This window comes from Salarias fasciatus, chromosome 17, assembly GCF_902148845.1.
Source record: "Salarias fasciatus chromosome 17, fSalaFa1.1, whole genome shotgun sequence".
NCBI classification, from domain to species: domain Eukaryota; kingdom Metazoa; phylum Chordata; class Actinopteri; order Blenniiformes; family Blenniidae; genus Salarias; species Salarias fasciatus.
The window spans coordinates 6,393,941-6,417,359 of NC_043761.1; the positions used below are offsets into that span (position 1 = coordinate 6,393,941).

At 41.1% G+C, this 23,419-nt stretch overlaps 1 protein-coding gene and 1 long non-coding RNA gene across 4 annotated transcripts in view; one reads left to right on the forward strand and one right to left on the reverse strand.

The window, feature by feature from the left end:
* Positions 1-340: 340 nt before the first annotated feature.
* The window catches only part of sfmbt2 (Scm like with four mbt domains 2), a 40,346-nt gene continuing 17,267 nt past the window's right edge, over positions 341-23,419 (forward strand). The window contains exons 1-5 of one of the 2 annotated variants that reach the window (XM_030112930.1): positions 341-623; positions 9,844-10,020; positions 10,214-10,317; positions 15,350-15,590; positions 18,112-18,132. In XM_030112930.1, the coding sequence (XP_029968790.1) occupies positions 347-623; positions 9,844-10,020; positions 10,214-10,317; positions 15,350-15,590; positions 18,112-18,132 (820 nt within the window). In that variant the 5' untranslated portion in view covers positions 341-346. The remainder of the gene's footprint in view (positions 624-9,843; positions 10,021-10,213; positions 10,318-15,349; positions 15,591-18,111; positions 18,133-23,419) is intronic. The other variant, XM_030112931.1, reaches the window with a different exon arrangement.
* On the reverse strand, positions 14,095-20,134 carry LOC115403903 (uncharacterized). 2 transcript variants are annotated; one of them, XR_003933269.1, is made up of 3 exons: positions 20,009-20,134; positions 16,267-16,472; positions 14,095-15,018 (listed from the first exon to the last, which is right to left on the reverse strand). It is a non-coding gene; the product is annotated as an uncharacterized LOC115403903 (long non-coding RNA). The 2 variants fall into 2 exon arrangements; XR_003933268.1 differs by lacking the exon at positions 20,009-20,134 and adding an exon at positions 19,323-19,579.

Here is a 23,419-nt window from a genome sequence, read left to right on the forward strand (position 1 = left end):
ACACCAAAGTGTTATAAGCATGTAGTATTTCTAATCTCCTTTAATTACATATATAAAGGGTTAAATTGGTTTGTTGAGAGGAGGGGGAAGGTGCCTCCTGCCCCAGGAGTGTTAAGAAACGCCCCTGGGTGTATTTAAAGCTTTATTACGCTCAGTGTGGATTAAAGTGACGCTTTTCCCAGTTTTTCTCCCCTCTCCGGGCTGCGTGTGCATGTTTTCTGGACTTTAGTTCCCCATTTATAACAGGCTGAGGAAAAAAAACATTTGTGCCGCTGCGCCGAAAGGTCAATGAAGGAGTTGGCTTGAAAATATCTGTAATGTTGTTTTGGACATGCGCACACGGCCGATGCCATATTGGAAACGGGGGCAGCTGAAAGACGTCGCTCCGCGCGAGAGAGCGACAGAGAGAGGAGAGAGAGAGGAGAGGAGCGAGAGAGAGAGAGAGAGAGAGAGAGAGAGAGAGAGAGAGAGAGAAAAGAGGGGAGAGACGGAGAGGGAGAGAGAGCGAGCGAGAGAGAGCGAGAGAGAGAAAGAGAGAGAGAGCGAGAGCGAGCGAGAGAGGGAGAAAACCTGCGGGGGTCTCCAGAAGGAGAGGCGACCCACACGCGCACTAACTCGGACAGGTAAGACAGGTGACGGCTCGCGCGTCCCTGCTGCGTCTTCGGAATAAAGACGGCGGAGAGTTTATTCTCTCTCTCCTCCTCCCCCTCCTCCGCTTCTGAGCAGAGAAGAAACGCTCACGAGGCGGTTTCTGTAGAAACGAGGAGAAAAATAGTGGCGAGGATCCGTCCGCGAGCCCAACTTCACTCCAAGTGTCTTTCTCTCACGCGCTGAATTTAGTGACGTCTGTCGCGTGGCATTCCGGTATTTATCGCCATGTTTTTCCTGCTTTATTTAAGAAAAACTGTATTAATATAATTATACCACCCTTGATAAGAAACGTGTATTTTTTTTTTAATAATTACACGCAGTATTTCTGTAAGTTTTTTTTGTGTGGATTTACGCCGCTTCGCTTCGTTCGTGACTCATGTGGGATTTTTTTCTCGTCACACTTAAGGTGCGTATTTACAAAAAAAAAAAAAAAAAAAAAAAAAAAAACGTCGGAAAATACCGGACACTGCCAAAATGTCAAAGCACTTTCAACATGGCGGGTTGTTCTGGTGTTTGGTTAAAGAGGAGCAAAAAAAAAAAACCCTTCCAAATCTTTGAAGGAGGAAAAAATACAACGGCGGCAGATAGCGCGCCCGGTAAGGTTTCTTTGGATGGACACAAGCGAGGTTTAGTGAATTAAATTCAAAGTGTGGATGTGCTGAGTCCGGGGGAGTTTTTTTCCGCTGCAGTTGTGAGTGCGTAAAGTCGAAGAGTCTGGCTGCAAAGCCGCAGCAGCACCGCGGCTGGACGGCGACACCCTCAGCCTCCTCTTCCTCATGTCACTTCACGTTTCCTCTTTCACTTTTATCGTTCACGTAGTTTGAGAAAAAGAAAGAAAAAAAACACCCCTCCCCGTAATATGTCACATTAATATGGCGAGGATTGAGGAGATTCTTCTCTATTGTTTTTGTCTGTGGAGTACATTTTCAGCGATTACGCAGATAATTGGGTTAAACCGCGCGTATCTATTTAATTATTCCCATTTTTTTCTCCTCTTCTGCAAATCCTTTGCATTATTGTAGAGGATTTCTCATCCAGATTAGATTCATCACCATAAAAGGCTGCATGTTATGGACGCTGGCATGAATAAATGATGCTTCCAGACTTCTTGTTGCTCCAGAGATATATGTTTTTGTCTTTTCCATGGAGATAAAAGAAACATGCAAAAAAAAAAAAAAAAAAAAAAAAAGGAGTACTTGTTAAGGAGGAGTGGAAAACATGGGCATGAACGTGAAATATATATGAAGCATTTTCTCTGCAGGGAGGGATCAATATGAGTGGGCTGCATGTTTTGAAGATTTGAGCTGGGGTTTTTTTCCTAAGCAACAATCAAACAATGCTTTAATGCAATCTGTCTGTTTTCTGATGAGCGACTGCATGTTAATGTAATCATCGATGTTTCTGTCTTTGTTGTTGCTGCTGCTGGCAAACTAACTCTCAGCTTGTATTTGAATAAGGGGAGGATGTAGGCAAATATCAGAGACGATTTGCCCTTCTCTCAGGAGATACGACGTCTCCGAGCCGTGGCTTGTGTTCAACATGTTGTGCAAGTGTGGGAAGTTGTTTTCCAGTTTCTTGATGTTGGAAGAAAAGTGGACTGCTGCACTAGTTTGATTCTTTTCTTTCTTTTTTTTTTTTTACACTTTGCTGATCTCAGCGTGCATCACAGGCTGTAGCAACACACACTGACTGCATTGTGTTCGCGTCTATGCTCAAAAATTGCAAGAAACAGAGGACAAATTGTTTTATCCGGGCGCCCTGTTGCCAAGAAGAAACAACTCTTGAATGGGTTTTAAAAGAGGAGAACCTAATAGGGAGTAATGCAATAAAACCCAAGCCCATGCAGTGGTAGTTAATCTCTTAAATCCCCCATTAAATCTTTGGCATGGATGGGTTTAGAGAAAGGCAGAAGGACAACACGTGGATGCCCCGCGCCCCATCAGGGGCTAATCAATTTTTGAAAGAAAAAAAAAAGGGGGGGGGGGGGCTCTCCAATCTGAGGCAACAAATGTCCCTGCGTCTGAGATTAACACTCCCAGACCAGTTTAATCCCCCCCAGGGCATAATCTGGGTTGTTTCCTCCTCCAGGCCGGGCTCTGGAAACGCATGAACTGCTGGCTCAAGTTTAAGGATGAGGAAAGAGGCAGACAGGTGACAATGACGGGCGCAGAAGGAACAAAAGCTCCGGCTTTGGGATGGTTTTCATTCCCTCGGGGTTTTAAAACTTGTTTAACTAGTGTAGCACCAAATAAACAGCAAACATCCTCCGACAGGTCGATCAGCTCGGTTATTAAGCGTCACTTGAGAGATTTTATGACTAAAAATGTCACATTTGAAAAGGACAAAAGTCCTCTTTAGCTTTATCCTCTCTCTTTTTTTCCATTTCTAAACATGAGCTTCTTGGAAACGTAAATAATTTAAAAAGAAACCGTCTTTTTTAAATACATATATGCTCAGAGATGTCTTAGGAGAACATTCTTGGAGACCTCGGGGGAAACGCATGAACGTCATAAATTAAAAAGAAAAAAAAAAAAGGAGTGAAATATGTGACCTTCAGGATTCCAGAAGATATTCAAAAGTTTGCGTAGATAATAAATATGACACAGTGAATTCTGTTCTCCCGTTTTTGGAGAATCTCTCAGATCGTGACACAAACACTGAAGCTTTTCATGCAGTTCTGTTTAAAATGTGCTGACCTGTTAGAATGTAAAGATTTGGGACATTTTTCAGGATAGTCACCAAATAAAATCACCAACAGTGTCTTTTCTGATAGATATAACATCTACCTAATACTGTTTTTACATGGTTTGTGAGTTTTTACTGGTGTAAGTCAGTTAAAGTTGTTGTAAAATGGATCGAACAGAGTTTTGTGTTTGAAATTAAAACAAAACTAAACCACAGAGAGTGTATGTAAAGAGGAGCCAAGAAAAACTGTCACATGCTGCAGAAAAGACATAAAAAACTATGAAATTGTGAATAAAGTACACAAATAATGGAAGAAAAGCAACCACTAGACGACAAGACAAACTCACTGAGACTCATGTTAAGTTTAAAAAAGTAAACTTGAAAACATTTTCCCCCCAAAAAACTCCGTTTTTAAGTGGTTTATCACTGGACTGTTGTGTTTCTGTAGTTATTTCATTACTTTTAACATTAATGCTACTCCCTTTCCTGTTTTTCAGTTTGTATTTATATCAGTTCTAACTTTTTCCTGACTTTTTGTTGGTATATATCAGCTCAGGTTGTTTTTTTTTCCAGTTATTTTCTGTTGCAGCAGACTGAACTTCCTGAGGATTCAGTGCTAACATACTTTAATTTGGCCTGAAGAGAGTTTTCCTCCATATGTTTGGAAAATTCCTGCATTCCACAATCTTTCCATGAGTTTTTCTAGTGGCTGCTTTTTTTCTGTTATTTATGTACTCTATCCACAATCTAATAGTTTTTCTATCTTTTCTACCAACATGTGACAGTTTTCATCTCCATAAATACTCTGTGTGGTTTAATTATTTGGACTTAGAGGGTTTGTTTCAGTTCTGTCAGTATATTTAGTTTCTATCACTGCAGCAGAAACGTTAAGATATGCTAATTTGACTCCCTCCTGGTCTAAAACTGAGAATCGGATCCTGAGATAATTAAAATATGCCCAATAAGTTCAGTCTTTGAGAAGACGTTTCACGATTTTTAGTGTGGTTGTTGTATTATTTATCTCTAGTATCTGTTGGTTATTAGTTTATTAGCTTCGCTTTATGACTTTCTGTCAGTCTTAATCCCTTATTGTGGGTTTTCAGAATAATTCTGTAGGAAATTGTGTAAATCAATGAAAAAGATGGTGTATGGCTTGACAAATAGCTATAAATTCAAAATTAAACACGTGTAGCCTTCTTTGTTCAACTACATAACTCTGGGTTAGTATGTTTTTGTGTTCTAGTTGTATTTTTCTATTATGCTTTTGACATTTTCATTTGTTTCTGTCAAGTTGTGTTGAGTTGAGTCTTTGACCTGCAGTCTCAGAACTGCAGATTTTGGTGCCTTCATCATAAGCTGAAGTCATTTTCTATACATCTGTTGAATTTTTGAGTCATGTTGGTGGGATTTTAGATTCTGTTTCTTTCTATTCATCTATTACAGGCATCATTTGCAACTTTTTCTGATCTTTCTGTCAGCTGCTGAATGTTGTTTTGACTTTTCTAGTCTATTTTAGCCTCGTTATATAACTGTACGTCTGTTTTTGCTGTTTTGGGGAGTTTTTATCACTGCAACATGAATGAAATTTGCCATTATCTATTTGTGATATTGTCAAACATGCAAAACTCTCTGAAGTTGTGTGTTTGGTGTGACCTCTGTCCGTCACACCTGATTGAATCAATGTGCTAGAATGAACAATTATACACAAATTAGATTAATTAATTAGGTGTTTGACCTTTAATATGCCATCAGAGGGTAAAATTAGCTGCCAGCCTTCAGAGTCCACTTCAGATTATTAACAGATTATGGGAACGGGATCAGTTTAATTAACTGCTGACTGATTATTTAGCGGCCTCCGTTCGTGTGAATGTTCTGGAGCAGAGAGACATGCGAAACGTGCCGAGCAGCTGAGAACCAAAACAACACAAACACTATATCTGTCCATGAGGGTCAGACTGGATGTGCGGTTCAAGACAAACTTACAACAGGGCTGCGATTCAGCACTATTCCCATCAATAGATGGATTGTTCGGCGTGTAAATTGCCTGATTGTTGAAAAGGGCACAAATAGTAATAATCAGATCCAAACGATATAAAACAGAAAAAAAAAAAGCAGCTGTTAATTAGTGTTTGTCTTGAGGTCGATACATTTTTGGATGGTTTTGAAGCAGGATTTTAAACTGGCACTCTGCTTTTAAATGCTGTCTACAAATGAGATGGAATCTAAGAGTTTTCCAAAAGTTCCACATTGGGAGTCGTTATCAGAAACTTTGCGTTTTCACTTGAAGTCGTTGCCGGGCCCTAAAATTCCCGTGTGGGACACACGCACAGCCACTCGTAGCGGGACTTTGGAGAGGAGGAAAACAGGTTGAAGAGCTGCTGCTCGCTGCTCCGCCTCCTGTTTAATACCAGGGTTTGAGAGCACTTTGATGAGTTTTAATGAGCGCTGTCGAGGCCCGCGTGCTGACGACAGCCGTGGATCAACACAAGACTGAGAGAGAGAGAGAGAGAGAGAGAGAGAGAGAGAGAGAGAGAGAGAGAGAGAGAGAGAGAGAGAGAGAGAGAGAGAGAGAGAGAGAGAGAGAGAGATGGGGGAGAGAGGAGAGAGGGCAGCGAGCAGCGTCATGTGAGCCAAATTAGCTCAGCTTGTTGTTTACGCAATGGATGTATGCCTGAGCCACTGTGGGACGTCAGTGTGTTTGTGTGTGTGTGTGTGTTTGTGTGTGGTGGGGGATGACACACACACACACACACACAGACACACACACACTGGGGCGGTTGTGCAGACTGTCACAGCCTTTGTACTGGAGCCTCACAGTTCTACAAACACACTCAGCTTCAACAGGAGCTCGAGTGTTTTTCATTTGCTCTGCTTTTTTTTTTTTTTTTCTTGTAAACCAGAAAATCTTCTCTTCCTCAGGAGATCTTTATTTTTACTTATTTTTTTTTTTTTAATCACAGCATGGGTGGCCCAGGTAGTGCTGGGATTGGAGAGTTGTTGTTTTGAAGTTGTTTTGGGGGCTGATTTGAGGAGAGACGGCAGCGTGCATCGCCGCTAATTGCCAGGTTGATGAAAGTGGGTGGAAGTGGGAGAGCGAGTGAGTCAGTGGTGATGTGACTGCATGACCGAGCACGACCAGCAGCCAAGAGACAAACATGCTCCATGTTTGTCTCCGGGTGAGGACTTCTTTCACTTTCTTACTGTTGTTTGGAGACATTTTTGGGTCTTTTTTTCCCCTTGGAGCCAGTTTTGGCCCTGCGGGCCTTATGTTTGACAGCCCTGCCTGAGGACAGCCTTTGACCCCAGCGGCTCACGTTCCCTGAGATTAAGGTTCACTGTGATCAGGATTAATTAGTGGCACCAGCGGTTTTGTTGTTGAGAAGAGACTGGAAGAGTGGAGGCATGTTCCCAGAGGAGAGAGAGAAAGTCTTACATTTAGTGTAAAACACACATTTTACAACTTGTTGTACAGTCACTTCATCTAGAAATAAGATTTGATGCCCTGGTGTGTGCATCATAAGGCCCGGGGGCCAGATGTGGCCCTTTAGCTCTGATTGAACGGCCCCTCAAGTTGACACTGAGAAATCCTCAATCAAATGAAATTTACTGTTATTAAATGCTTCATTACATCTATATTGGCCATTAATGACTTTGTTGGATGAGTCTAGCACCTGGACTAGCAGAGCTCGCAGTTGTCGCTTCACAGAAGTGTCTCCCAGTTTTAAATGTACAGTTTTTTTATTTCATGAAGTCAAAATTTAGAAAAGGGAATCGTGATTTCCAGTCACAGGCTGGGAAAGAATCTGAAAAAAAACAGTGTTGCAGAACAAGAGTAGTTTATAAATATCATGTTAAAAATGTATTTTTGTCAAGAGATGATTTCCTTACTGAGCAAAGTTCAAGTCGCCTTAAAAGTTTCCAGCAGCGTTTTTAAACTGACGAGCTCAAGATGAGTTTTGAAACTGTTTTTTTAATCTTTTGTTTGCCTGTTTTAATTTTCTTGTAATCTGTTGGTTCATATATTATTGATTTAGTTGTTTGTTTGTTTTTAGCTTCTATTTATAGAAGGTCTGGTTCACTGAGGTTATGTCGAATATAAAGTCAAAGCATATTGTTGTCATTTTAGCTAATAAAAACAGATTAGATTAGATTTATAAAGCAGCTTTGGTGCAAAACTGTACAAGTAACCCGTGTAAAAATACTCTCTATTTAGAATAAGCATGCTTCCAGTTCCTTCTATGCCTTTTGTTTAAAATGTGAGATTTTTGGCATCACGATGTAAGTTTGAGATTAATTAGAGTTTGTGAGAGTTTCCAGCTCTGCTCAGGTTTTCAGAATGTTTGATGTGTGCTGTTTGTTCTCCTGCTGAGGCGTTGATCATAAATTTTACAGGAGGAGGAGGATCTGTAGATTGGGAGGGAAAACCACACCCGTATTAGTTCTGACATAAAACGGCTTTTATTGTGTTTGCTTTTAAAGTCTGAATCACTTTAAGCTGCATGTTTGCATGAAAGATTCTATAGAAGTGAGGCTGAAGGCTTTCGATCCCCACAATGAGACATTCAAGCACTTCTACAGGATGTGCAGATTCTCGGTATTTAGTGAAATCTTCTCATCACTTGTGAAAACAAGATAGTATGAGCAGCAGTAAACCATATTTACCAAGAGGAAAACACTCTTTGGCATATCAAGGCAGCGGATATCGCCTCCAGTAACATCCTCTGGAATTATCATCCCGTTTGTTACTGAATGTAATATTGTGCCTGCAGTGCTTCAACTGGGTTATAATAACTGTGCTTTACAGGGAGAAGAGATTATTGAAAGTCAGTGAGTTGTTGAATTAAAAGACTGGAACTATTTTCAGGGCTGTATTTTATGTGCTTTTCTACATAATAAGTTTGGTTTTTGAAATGTAAAGTGTTCAGTCTGATACAATTATTCTAGTAGTTTGGCGTTTTAAATGGTCTAAATTGGTGAAATAGACTTTCTCTGAAGGCGTTTTTACACAAACTGAATACTATTAAAGCTTTTATATTTAAGATCTGTTACAGTTAAAAAAAAAAAGTGGAATTAAAGGCTGCAGATACATCAGACCCTGAAACTAACGTGCACAATGGAGGAATACAGATAAATATTTAATGACAAAAATCCCACCCCAAATATTCAGCTTGCAGGAGTTGTGGAAATTGAGGATCTCGTCTACAAGATGTGCAAACTAAACTGAAAACGCAGCTTTCTGAGAACAACTTCTAAGGTGGGACGTCTTGAAAATGCTCTGAAAAACGCAGCTTTTTTTAAAAGCGCTCAGGCTCTCTCTCAGCAGAAAACGCTGCTACACTAAAACCCTGCTGTCAGGGTGAATTTACAAAAACATGCATGACGAAACAGCTATCGGAGACGGTTTTTTTGACATTTCACTATATTTAGCATGAGGAAGTGTCATTAAAATCGGCTTCATGTTGAGATTTCAGTCATTTTCAGTAGTAATTGTTTGTTTTTTGCAAGAATACAGACATTTTCATCATGCGTACCTGACTCCAAGTAAAAATTTAAAGATTATTGTGGCTCTATTTAACTGGTCAAAATGATACTGGCTTGCATGTGGTCCCTGAACTAAAACGTGTTTGACACCACTGAACTAAAATACAAAAGACAAGATTCTGCACAAAAAAAAGAGGATATTCAGGGGGGAAATGAGTACAAAGAAACCAGAGTGTTTTACCCTGCAATTCCAACATTCCAACTGGTTTTATTTGAATTAAATCAAGAGTAGACTCATTGTGAGGGATTGTACAGCCAGAGGAGTGATAAACCACATAAGAGAGGGTAGAAAATGAGGAAGAGTCACTTATTTGAGCAAGCATATTTCCTGTGGCCCTACATGACATATCTCAAATTGTGTTTCTGTTTGTCACAAATTCATATTTACTGCCGCATTTCCTGTTATGTCTTCCATATAAAGCATCACTCTGCAGACCTCATTCATTGCTGCTCCGCTCATGTCATTCCAGTTTTTCTACTTTGTTTGAATCTGATTGGCTATCTGGCGGAGGTTTGCTCCGGTATGCAAACACACGCAGCCGGCACACGGCACGCATGCGGCGTGTTCGGCGGCCGGAAAGGAGGAACACCAAATTACAGGTTCTTCAGTCAGATCTGAAAATGAGTTTAGTTTCACTTTGAAAAGTACTTTTTTTTCTTTCTTCTCTTTTGTTGTTTTGTTGTGCTTTTCTTCTCTCTGGGATTTCCCAGATATCATCTGACTTTTGCCTGAATCATGTGTTCATTACGTTTCTGGTTCAGACAAGCAGCAGCTTCTAAAGAACTGCTGTGTGAATCATTTTCCAGAGAAATTCTTAGACAATAGTGTTTGTTTTTACTTGAGCAAACCTGTCGACTTCTGTAATTGTTGCATCTGTGCAAGTAATGACCAGTAAAACTGGGTTTGGAACCTTGCTGATCATTATATAAACTGTTGAATTGATTGATATGTACTTTTTGCTGCAGGGTTGTGGAGCAAAGTGGAAAATGCAGTGAAGGAGAGCAGAGAAGCCTCGGGTCAAAGGTCAACGCCTACCAGTGGGTCGAGGATGCAGTCTCGTGCTCAGGAGCAGCCGGCGGCCTTCGCGGCAGTGAAGCAGCTGCACGGTCCCACCAACGGCAAGGAGGAAGAGCTGAACTCAGGTGAGAGGAAAGCGTCCGGGAAAGTCACCAGACAGAAACTCTGCGGAAACTTAATTCATATTTCAGCAGAAGTGACAAAACAATTGAACATGAGCTAAATTTGCTGCGTTTTGGGGGTTGGCTTACACTGAAAGCACAACTTTTATACTACCTGCACAGTCCAGTGTATTAACCTGTGTATGTGTGTGTTCAGATGCTGAAGTCATGGAGGTGGAGGAGGAGGAGGCGGAGTTTAACTGGGAGGAGTACATGGAGGAGAAAGGGGCCAACGCCGCCCCCCACACCACCTTCAAACACGTGAGTGTCCGGTCGCCAGATCCTTTAAACACGGCCTCACCGATAAGTAGCAAGTTGCACACATCCTTTAAGGACACGCTGGAGGCGGCGGGGCCGTCGCTGCCGTCCTCACCTCTGATTCAGTGTGACGCACGCCGTGTTCAGCCACCTCCACCGGCTTTTAACACAGCTGCTGCTCATTTCTTCCTCACATGGGGACAATGCAGCAGATTCAAAGAAGATCACGTAGACGGTTATATGTTTGCTGTGTCCTTGCTCCCAGAAAACACGGCCGAGGGATATTATTTCAGTTGTCATGTTTGTTTTGTTGTATTTAGTGTCGACAAGCACAAAGCACCAGAAAGAAATATTCTAATGAAATAAATATTCCCTCATTATGTAGTTAATTAGAAAAAAAATGATCTACTAATAAAAGGTGAAATTTACAAATTACATTTTTTTCTAATTCAGCTCTTCATCTGTACCAAAACACTTCAGATAACTACTATTGAAACTGAACAATCTGGATCAAACCGCTTCATTTAGAAATGTTTACTGGAAATATGTTTGCATTTTGAATTTTTTTTTTAATTATTTTCTGTGACATACTCTCATTAGATGCAAAGGAAATAGACTGAGTGCATTTTTGTAGAGCAACAGCTTTTCTAGAGAATAATTTTAGAACTATCACTCAACTCTTTGGCTTCCCACAGACCTTAAAATGGGTCAAAATTGATTTTTAAGTTTCTGTTAGTTCCACAAACAGCTGCTCTGAGCACTTTTCGGAGAAGTTATACTTCTACAGGACTATTCTTAGCTTTCTTTGGTGTTTACAGTGTCAGACTGATGAGAAACAAACAGCATGCAGTACTTTGCCTTCTTATTATTAAATCTGAGTAGTGTTGTGGGATCCGTGAGTTTAAATGAAAGTCGTAGTAGTTTGCTTTAGTTTTTTTTTGTTTTTTGTTTTTTTTTTTGCGGGATATTTCAAACAGATAAAACTGTTAAATATGAAAAAAAAAAAATCATCCTCCTGATTAGAGCAGGGTTGGCAGATGTTTCTAAGACTGGTTATTCTTTAATGTGATTTTCAGGTGATTCCTGTTGTTTCCTGTTTCTCAACTTTTTGCTTAAGACCTAAAAAAAATATGATGCACTTTAATGTGTTTTGTAAAAAAAAAGAAACAATGTTGCTTTAAAACCGATACATTGTTGCAACTCCTCAGTCAGGAAAGTTCAATGATGTCATCATCTAATTTGCATAGATGCTCATTTGAATATCTAGGTCAAATTAGATGATGACATTATTTAAAACTGATACAATGTTGCCATATCAGTTCTAAATGATGTAATCATACAGAAAGAATCTTCAGACATCTATTGTGTTTTATTTTTATTCCATTAATCATATATCCAGTTTTATAATAATTATTTAAATATGCCTCTTAAGGTTCCAGTAAGAGGGGATCCAAATCCTTTGACATATTTAAACACATTTTTGTAAATGAAATATAAACACAGTGCAGTGCATTTGCCTGAATCTGTTTGTCTTCGAGAGGCAGTTTTCAAAGTGAATGCTCCTTTTGCATGATTGCAAAGCTTGAGCAAAGACAGGCTCAAGTTAATAAACAAAGCATGATTTCTTGTCTGTTGTGTGCAAAACATGAGGCTTGATTTTCATCTTGTGATGTAGGAAAAAGCTTGGCCTGAAATGTGAATCATCACATTTTAAAAATAGCACCACACATCCGAAACTAAAATCTACTTCTGTGACGCAAAAAAAAAAAAACAAAAAAAAAAAAACCCAAAAAAAGAAAAAAACGGTGATTTTCCAGAAATGGTTGAATGTGAGAGTGTCGGTGCCGAAACCTGGTGCACAGGTCAGCTGCGTGTTGCCATCACCTCCCGTGCAGCCCGCTCCACCTGCCACTTCCACCTGTGTCCACTTCCACATTAGCTGCACCACAGCTTTCGTTTTGCGGTGGAGAATTCCTCCTCGCCGTCTGATGAGAGTGAACAGATAGCCACTGGTTAAAGTTGCTGATTTACGGCTTTCTTCCCCTCCAGAAATAACTGAAAGAGCTAATGAGCGTTCCTGTAAATGTTGTTGTTCTTGGGGCTGATGCTAAGCTCAGCAGAACCACCGCAGCGCCAAAATGATGATGAATTTACTTCACAAGGCGAAGCTGAATACATTCATAATGACCAGATGGTAATTAGATTGTGTGTGTGTTTTTTTTCCCCCGCTTGCTGAAGACAATGCTTTCACAAACTACTGAACCCATGGTGAGATTTACCCTGGAAATTGTCTTTTTGTGTAATTCCAGGCAGCGTTCTTCATAAACAAAGTCTTTTGAGTGTCCTTTTTTTTGTGCATAAAGGGCCTTTCCACTAAATTTATGCCAAATTCTTTTTTTTTCAATCATGTCAGCCGTTGAAGCTGTTGATGCTTCAGAATAACTTTACCTTGGTTGAATCATTTTATCAGTTTATACACTACAAAAAGTTTTAGTTTACGATTCTAATGTTAAACATTAAATCGCGGTATACTGACATAAAGCTTTATGTGAAATGTTAAAGTTATTACACTTCTGAGTTTCTCCATAGCTTAAAAAATATATATAAAATGTCCTCTTAAACAACAAAGAGTGGATGAAATGATCACATGATAACACTTCTCAGAACGTAAAGCTTCTGGTAATGCTTCATACATCGTTGGGATTTTGTTTTTATATTATTTTTAAATGCGCATTGTACTGATATTTCTAGAAATGGAGCAGACAAAGCAGGTAAATCTTTCTGAAAAATATTTGCCGCCACCCCCAAAAACAGTGACGACCGGGCTTTGGCTCGGTTCGCCTGTTACGTCACCGCGGGGGGCCAGATGGGCGGCTGAACGCCGGGGCCTTCATCCACCTCGGATGACTCTGCGCTTGACCGACGGGGCAGCTGTCTGCCTCTGCGAGGCTGCAGCAGAGGACTGATGGGGAGGATCGCGGTTGGGGGGGGGGGGGGGCTGCCGGTGATCTAAGATTTACAGAAGTGTGTCAGTGTTTCAGCTGCTTACATCAGTCGGAGCGCTGAACGTAATCAGGATCCAGATTAGAATACGCGGTGTGGTTTTTTTTCGTTTTTTTTTATGAAAGTGCCGCGATGTTGGACAAACCGGCCGCCGTCTCCCGGGAGGCTAAATTGCCTTGTTGGTAAGTGGATTGAGTCACTGGGAAACAGACCATGAATTCCCCAGAAAAAAAAAAATAAAAATGTGATTCAGTAAAGTGCAGCCCTCATATCTCTCTTTCTCTCTCTCTTTCTGTCTGTGCCTGGACAAATTGAAACAGTGATTTCTCTTGGGCCTGCACACACAACTCCCACCTCCCCCTCCACACACACACACACACACACACACACACACACACACACACACACACACACACACACACAGAGTCAGGGTTAGCTCTCTTACATAAGCCAGCCAGAGTGATACAGCACGTTTGCATTGTTGCAGCAGGAAGTCATGGGGCCGTTTGCATTGTGTTTATTTCTAAGATGTTGGCTTTTCCATTCACTCGTGTGTGTGTGTGTGTGTGTGTGTGTGTGTGCGCGTGTGTGTTTGTGTTAGCGTTGAATGCGAACATCCTGTCGGGCTTGTAGCGTTCTCAAGGACTGCGTGGTGGCCCGTGGCTATGCTGGGAATGCATTATGCCATGCTTGCATTCATATACAGATTTATCGCTTTTTTTTTTTCTTCCCCTACGAGCACAAGGCCAACCTGAAAGGCTTTTGTTTAGTACAGAGTGCCGACATTAGGATGTTTTCATGAAAAGCCGCTAGGTTCAATAAATCTCACCTGCGGTCACCTCACTTCCTGGTTGGAGTTCTCTGCAGCACCAGAGTTCCAATTTAATATTCATCCAATGTCTTGTAATAAGTTTTATTAATCGTCTTGTTTAAGGTTCTTCATTAAACTAGCTTCTGCTGGTATTTTGACTCGTGCTTAAAATAAAAGAAAACTTGTAACACACTTCAAATTTGGCTCATAAGTCACAGAAGATTAAACAGGATGTATATTGTTATGACAGCCTTGAGGCTCCCAATTCAAACAGTGGCCAATTTACAACATTTACTGGAGGCTTACATACAGATTTTGAATATGAGACAAATACTATCAATACAACTCAATATTCTGTGTGTAGAACTACTATTTCATCAAAATAACATGCACACATGCACAAACAAAGCGGGTTTTGATGTGTAGATAAGATACAGAAGTTTCTTTATTCAAAATCATTTTCTTCCTGTAAAAATAGCCCTCATGAGGAAGAAACCTTCAACAGAACCAGACTCACAGTTGGTGTCTTCCACTTTATGCCTCCATAACTTCGAAAATATCAGAAATGACAAGAAATTGATTTAAAAAGTCATCAAGTAACTCGAGAGAGAAGCAAAAATGCAAAAAAAGTCAATGCGTTTTCAGTTGATTTGTGGGGCCCAAATCATATATTTTCTGCCATAACTAAAGGAAAACTTCTCACTTGTTGTCATTCAGATCATAACTACAAATACAGGTTAGATTTTAGGAGATATTAGGAGATAGAAGATCTTGACATTCACTATCTTTAGTTCTGAATTGAATTCCAGAAAGTATTAGATTCCTCCGACAAACTGATTAAAAAAGGCCACATTCTCCTGTTTTTCCGTCTCGGTCGGGATCACAGCCTCCTGAAATCAGATGGAGTTTATTATCAGCACCACTTTATTGAGAGGTGAAACCGAAAGCGAGAACGCTCAATTAGTCAGTTGTAAACCTTGGCAGCACGGATAAAAGCTGCGCGCACAGATACGGCGCGGTGAGTCAGCCGTGAGTCAGCGAGCAACTCTGTGAACATCTACTGGAGCTTCACGGGCTGTTTGAGTTCCTGTGCATGAAATCATCACTGTAAATGTGCACATTTAATCAGGAAGTTTGATTTGTTGTACATAAGTGACAGATATCAAGTCGATAGTCGATAACCTCCCCTGTATCCCCCCCCCCCCCCCCCCCCCCCCTCAGGTGGAGATCAGCCTGCAGAGCAGCTTCCAGCCCGGTATGAAGCTGGAGGTGGCCAATAAGAGCAGCCCGGACACCTTCTGGGTGGCCACCATCATCACCACCTGCGGCCAGCTGCTGCTGCTGCGCTTCAGCGGCTACGGAGACGACCGCAAGGCCGACTTCTGGTGCGACGTCATGACGGCCGAGCTGCACCCGGTGGGCTGGTGCGCGCAGAATAACAAGACCCTCATGCCCCCCGAAGGTAGGACACACACACACACACACGCGCACGCCAATGCCCACATGCAACCACGCACGCACACAAACCATTGTTTACATCGAGATGAAAGAATTGTTCAAAAGTCTTTGGACTTGTTTTACTTCACTTTTAAACAGCTTTTTTTCATCACGTTGGTTTAAATCTTTAGAATATCGGTGAAATAAAGTACACGTTAAATCGATGACGTGTAAATATTTCTGAAATTATAATCATCCTGATACTTACTGTCATGATTAAAATGGTTTCACAGTAGTGTAATGTTGATCGTCCTTACATATGCTGATTTAAAACAGGAAAAGCATTCGAATCAGACTTTTAAAGAAAGTACTAGTCAAAATCTCACTAAACATTCTAATGTTTTAATGAATTTGATTAAAGTAAACAAGTATTACATTGAATAATTATGGTTATAAAATATTCTCTCTACGATGCTCAGTGCCTCTGAACAGTGAGAAACCAATACATTTCCCAATAATTCAGTCTTTTAGTATCATTTGATATCAAAATAGATAAAACCTCAAAAAATTCAGACTATGATGTGATGGAGACCAACAAAAAGGGACTAAATGCTCCAGACAGGAGCATAAAAAAAAGACCTGCAGGAGAAATTTGACAGATTGTCCTGGAGTCGAGGCGGCCGCCTCGTCTCTCCGCTCACCTTCCCGTGGTTCCACCTGCAGCTGGCCTCAGATAGATGACTCCGCCTCAGCTCGTTTATTTCCCTCCACGCCGTCCCGCTGATGGATGGCTGTGGAGACGACCTGGATCCACCAGCCCCTCGTTTAGCCGCCGACTCTACCTTTTGTCTCCTGGAAGAGACCCGGAGGCTCGAGAGACGTCTGTGTTCACGTCCCGGAGGGAGATCTGTCAAATATGAAAACTTCTTTTTAGTTTTAGTTTTAGTTCAGCGTCAATCGAGCTTCACAAATCCATAGGCACTCAAAAAGATTTATATGGACACACCTACACTCTTTCAAACAGAAACACAAAGACACATAATCATCTATTAATGCCGTAAAAAAGGTGCAAAAATACACTATTCCAAACGCATTTTTGTTAGCTTCATTTTAAATTTCTCATCTGTTTATTCTCCTGTTTTAATTGCCTTTCCTCTTTTCATTGCTCTTTTGTTTTCTGATGCCGTTTTCTTTCTGCGATTTTAATGTATTCAGTTTTGTGTTTCTTTCTCTTTGTGAAGTATGAATGGTGCTCCAGAAATAATCTTGCCATACCTTGCTTTGCCTTTGCCACAAAGAGGAAACGTGTTTAAATATTTACTCTTTATTAAAATGTCCTCTAAAAACTACAGTTATCACAGGATATTTAAAGAAAGAAAATGTGTGGAAAAAGAGTGAAAAGTCCACTCATTTACCATTTACTCAACAGATTAACAAATATTAAGGCAAAAGTGTATTTTTGAATAAGAACAAAATCAGATTTGATGGGATACTTGTAAATTATGTTGGAAAAGTTCAAACCACATGGAAAATCCCCTTTAAGAGCCCGAACAGAGGGAGAGAACATGTTTTCTGTTACACTCAGAACTGAATTAAGAAGCATTTAACATGCTAAAAATAGGGCCCGCCTCGCTTCCTCAAGTAAAGTCAAGAAAAGACTAACTTGTACAGCTTGTAAAGCTGGTTGTGCTGATGAATCCTGAAGCAGCTGATGCTGTTTACTAATCGTTAAATCGATAAACTAACTGAAATAAAGACGCTCCGCAAGTAACAGTAACAGTAGAAATTTACAAAATTCTAGGATATATGAATTCATCAAATGTGAACATCTATAAAGAATCACTATCACCTTGATAAGCAGACATCTAACTCAACCTTTGTATTTCAGAGTGGAGCATTTATTGGGATTATGGTATGAAGAGTTGACATTAACTACAGGTTGCACAGGTTTTCTGCAGAGCACACCTCCGCAAACACAAAGCCCACAGCGATCTGATGAATTTAGGCACATTTAACACAAAGAGTCACATTTTATAGGGCATTAATTAAATACAGATGGGATTTTCATTGTTGATATTACTTAAAAAAAAAAAAAAAAACCCTCAACATTAATCAAACAAGCTGCAGTTAGATCATTTTCATGTTAACTAACCACTCATGTCTTCTCTCTTCTAAATAACGCTGCAAAACCGACATGTCTGCAAACGATGTGACGCAAACTGAAGCGTGAATCATGTAACGGCTGCAGTTTAAATTCCCTGAAGGAGATTCTGCAACATACTGTCAATTTGTGACCCCCGAAAAAACTACTTTGTTTCTCCATTTCAAGGTTTTGCATCATGTTGTGCAAATTTTATGTGTGTGTGTGTGTGTGTGTGTGTGTGTGTGTGTGTGTGTGTGTGTGTGTGTGTGTGTGTGTGTGTGTGTGTGTGTGTGTGTGTGCTGCTTAGTCAGCTGGAGTATGAGAGCAGAGTGTTTTTTTGGGTGCTCACACACCTGTGTCACAGTTTACCTGTTTTATTTGTTTCCTTTCGTTTGTTTCTCAGATAACATTTACCTGAGAAAAGGTAAGCGGCTCTCACGGTGCCTCTGACTAACTGCCTGCCTGGCTCACTAGTGGCTAACATGTAATCAACACTGTGTCAATGCTAGGCCTGAGGGCTGCATGTACAGCGTGCTTCCTCCCCCCTCCACCCCTCCCCCCCCCCTCCACACAGGGAGTGACCTCACAGCTCAGTCGTCATTGCCTTGCTTTTTCTTGCATGTGACTCCTTTCTTGCTGAGTGTGTCTCTTAGCAGAGTGATCTCACACACACACACGAAATAATGCACTCACAGATGCCTACACAGACAAACATAACTCTCATGCATACGCGCGCACACACACTCGTGCACAGAAGCAGACACACACATATAGATGCATGCAAACAACATGCATAAATGCATGAAGACATGCGACTGTACACACACTCACGTCTGCACACACAAGTCATGCATGTCAACGCTTACATGCACACATACTGTAAAGACATGCCCACACACACGTGCACACATATCCTTACACATAAATGCACAAATACATGAAGGTATGCAAGCGAACACACACAGATGCACTCATATGTTCCACGAACACATCAATGCTGACGTGCACACAGAAATACCCACACACATTCCAACACACAAGCACACAACAACCTAGATGCATAGTATATAGTCCCACACATACACGTGTACATAGAGGTGGGCGTGCGCACATCCACACACACGCAGCTGGTGGTGCCTCGTAAGGCCCAAGCTGCGCTCTGGTGATAACTGGTGCAAAACGAAGCCGCTCGGCTCGGCGAGAAGTGTGTGATGCCTTGATAAAGAGGCCGCTGGCAGCGTGCGCAGCACACAAACTGTGACCCGAGTCACATGTGGACCACAGAGTGTCCACACGAAGCAAGAGCTAACACAAGATCTGAGCTCTGTGATCAAATCAGCCTGCGTCACCGGCAACTGATAACAACTGAAGCACCAGCTCCAAGTACCAACTTCTTATCAGCCGGTTTCACTGAGAGGAGCACATTAAATACATCTTACTTCTTCAATGCATGTCATCAATCTATAAATACTTGTACAAACACGCACACAGTAATACTTGACTAACTAACATTAATTCCCTGCAGACTGACTCTAAATTCAACTCTAAGTTTTATTTGTCTAAATCTCAAAAAGACCCATTAAATGCGCGCGAGTTCCTTCGGTGTGGTCTCACGGTCGGAGAATAAAAGGAGGACTCTCTCCGTCTCTCAGCTCCTCCGGCTCAGATGCTCCTCTGCTAAATGATGCATTCAGCAAAGCCTTTTCCAGCGCTCGTATTAATCAGCGTCTCCGTTTGCAAGAACAGCGTGTGAGTCTGCAGCGCTACGAGCACTCCGGTTGTGTAATTCGCTCATTTTTAGGACTTGGAGAGTCATCCAGCAGACACATTAACCCTTTACTGGGCATTGATTAAAACACCACACCCCAGAGTGTTATCCGAGTGCATTTCAGCAGTTGGAAGATAATGTGAAAAGCAATTATATGTAATTTAACTATTATAAAATAAGCAGAAAAAAACACTATACTGACCAAAATAACTTATATTTAATCATTTTTAGTTTAAAAGTGGCACGACAAGTTAGCTACATCATCTTCAGCATTTCTGCCATTTCCGTGTAAAACGGACATCGCTTTCAAAACACTGCTGTCTTCAAGCGAAACTTTTTCTCAAATCAAAATGCAAAAACTTGAAACGTCGTCGTGTAAACGGGGCCTCAGTCTTTACGTGAATCTGCCGCTGTCGTGCTCGTTGCACTTGTTGTTACAGAGTTCCTATTTTAGAAACTGTGCACAAAATATAAGGAACTTCCATTTTTTAGCATTCAGTTTTCTGCTACTGAAAAGCCTGATTATACTGACCTTTGACCTGGAGCCATTCTTGTAAATGACCATGCATTTGTGGGATGTGCAGCAGAGCTGAGTCAAATCTCCTCGGCAAAACTCTTTATTATGAAGGAGTAAACTCCGGCTTTGTTCTTATTTAGTCACGGATATTTGGGGAAAATTGTGCAGTCAACTTTTTTGAGCATTTTTAAATATTTTAAAATGTTGCAATTTCGGCCTTAAAAATACTAAATCAATGAATTCAATTCTCATAATGTATAATTTACTTTTTAAAAAATGGTATATCGCTTCAAATACCACAAGAAACTCCATCAGACTGAAAATATCTACTTTTTCCACTTTGCGCGATGGAAATAAACACTATTAGAAGTGAAACTTCCCACGTCTCGGTGCCACGAAGCGTTATATCAGTTGTCAACCTGAACACGTCACTCAGAACGTTCTAATATCTCGGCTTCAGTCGTGACCGGCGCCTAAACACGCGCCGATTTTTCTTCTTTAATTGCAAAGCTGATTATGTAAAGATGGGACAAGTTTGTTTATGGAGAAGAGCAGAATATGCAAATGTCACTCGTATATACACACACGTTTGTTTTGCTCGTGCTCGGTAGCTGCTGGGAGATTTCAGCCAGCCGTTGCTGAGGGTGAGAGAGAGAGAGAGAGAGAGAGAGAGAGGGAGACGCAGTGAGGGGGGGAGGAGGAGGAGGAGGGGGGGGGGGGGTGTTGTGAGGATCTTCTCCCTCAAGGTTAATTATGCACTTATTGTTATGTGAAAGTCAGGTTTTTCACCTCAGTGTGTGTCTGCCTCCTTCAGGGAGGAAACGAAAGGGGGGGGGGGGGGGGGGAGATGGAGAGTGGAAAGGTTGAAGTTTGCACCTTTTAGCATCCGCAGCCTCGGCTGAGCTGGAAACGGCTTCATGAGTAATCTGGGCTTGGATCTGTAAAAATAGTTTATCTATTTCGGCTCAGCAGCGCGCGCGTGTGTGTGTGTGTGTGTGTGTGTGCGCAGGCTGAGTCCAGCCAGGAAAGAAAACAGTCTCACTGGGGGGAAAAAACAACAACACAATTATTAAAGAAGCAATCAAATTTTCATGTTTATAAGGCAACATTTTAAAAAACAAAATCAGTTATGTGTGGAAACAGCAGAAACACTGAGAGTGGTATAGTTTTCCTGTCGGGCCACTGGTGGCCTCTGGAGCCGCCGTTGTTACTGATCATCTCGCCGTGCACGCGCAGAAGAACTATTAGCTACTGTAGCAGTAGCAGCACTTCCACATCTACAGTGTTTTCGAAAAGTTGCACCTTGGCAGCTGTTTTCAAACACTGAATCAGTGCACCACCAGGCGATTATTGATCTTCTGTATTTAAACAAAGGCCCACAGCCCCGTCAGTCATCCTGCAGTTTAAAGATTAGTCTTTCCTGGTTGTTTAGTGTTGAAACTGCGAGTTCTTTAAAGATGCTTAATGAGGAGAAAATGTCTCCTTCCAGTGTTTGTGAGGCGCCGTGGCACGTTGACTGTTAATTAAGGGTCAGAACTTCAAACTGTGGCTCCTGCGGGTTAATATTTTACAGAGACGAGAGCGTTTGAGAGATAATTTCACCGTGTCAGTGAAGAAAAAAAAAAAAACACAAAACAAACAAAACCCTTTGTTTTCTCTGGTGTTAAAAGCCTCTCACTGCTTTGATTAGATCAGGAACAGCATTGTTACAGTGAATATCCGAATGACCCACATTGCAAAAAAGACGATAAAGCAATCACTCAACTGATGTGATCAAATAAATAATAAATAAAGAATTACAGTTATACTACAAGAGAAAAAAAACTGTCACAAGTACAGTGAAATTGAATCTAATCCCTGAGTGCAAAAAGGAAAAAATAAATAAATAGAGCATCATCTCTAACTAAGACAACAACTTGGGGGCTTTCTCGGCTCTGCGGCCATGGAAACTTGTCTTCAGTTAACCAGAAATTTAACAAAAATCCCGAACCTGCTCTTTTTTTTTTGTCTGATCAGCGGCTGCGAGCTTCAGTGTATGGGCTACATGTCAGCTTGATGCTAATCAGTACTGCAGGGGATGTCACTCCTCACAGCGCTGCAGTCATTCTGCAAGTGTGACTCATTTGGCAGCACTTTAGTGGCTGCAACAAGTGTGTGTCTGTGCCTGCGTGTGTGTGTGTGTGTGTGTGTGTGTGTGTGTGTGTGTGTGTGTGTGTGTGTTTTTGGGGGGTATAGCTCACTAACAGGAAAGGAAAAACTATCTTTCTTCAATTGTCTGGAATGTGTGTTCTAAGTTTTATTTACAAAAGGAGAGGAAAGGGTTTTTTTTTGTTGTTGTTGTTTAAAAAAAAAAAGGGAAGCTGATATCATGAGTGGAAAGCAAATGAAAAGCAAAGCAGAGGTTATATAACACTGTTGCACCATGGGAAACAGGAAGTGCACACATAAAAAACACACATCCCCATGCAAATCGGCTGGAGCCTACTTCTCTGTTCAGAGGCAATGGTGTGTGTGTGTGTGTGTGTGCATGTGTATGTACGTGCACACGCGCCACTAAATGGGACCCTAATGAAGACGCGAATCTGTAGATATTGTGGTAACTTGGTGGGGAATCACCTCATGTCGACTGTTGTACCATTCAGGTTAAATGAGTTCTTTTATCATCAGTCAGCATCCTGCTACGTGTAGTTTGCGCGTGCGCACGTGCGTGCGTGCGTGTGTGTGTGTGTGGTGTTTCATTTCCTATAAACCTGCTCTAAAACTTCCCATAAACCGGTTGTTTGATGGCACTCCTCCTCAAACAGCTAAAATAGGAGAAATCATCTATTTATTGGCCAAAAATACCTTGAAAAAGAAAACTAATGTTGGGAAAAGGAATCCCCCTGAACGGACCTCTACATTTCTCCTGTTCCCCCCCTCTATCCTCTCTGAGCGCAAAATCAAACACATTCACGACATTCAGTCTTTCCCAAACATTTAAACCTGTCAAACGTACATCATCCAATTATGATCAGAGTGGATTAATTTCAATTTTCAGCTCAATTTCACATCCTCCGTATTCACAAATGTCACTTTGTGAGGAAAAGAAAAGTACGCGGCTGTATTTCACTGAAAAAAATCACAATAACTCTGTAAGTAATGGAAACCAGAAACAAAATGAGAAAGAAAAAAAAATCCACTAAAAAACAGCTAAAGTACAAAAAAGATTAAATAAACCTGCAAAGGTGTCCTCACTTAGCTTGATTAGAGCAACACACACACACACACACACACACACTGATTGACAGCTCCTTGGCTCTCCTGCTGTTTCAGTTCGGTTTAATTATGTGTAGTTAACAAATGAGTGGAATGCAGAGAATAAACAGTCACAAACGTTCAGTTTGTGTTTAAGAGGAAAAAATGAAATGAATTGATTTGTGATTCATT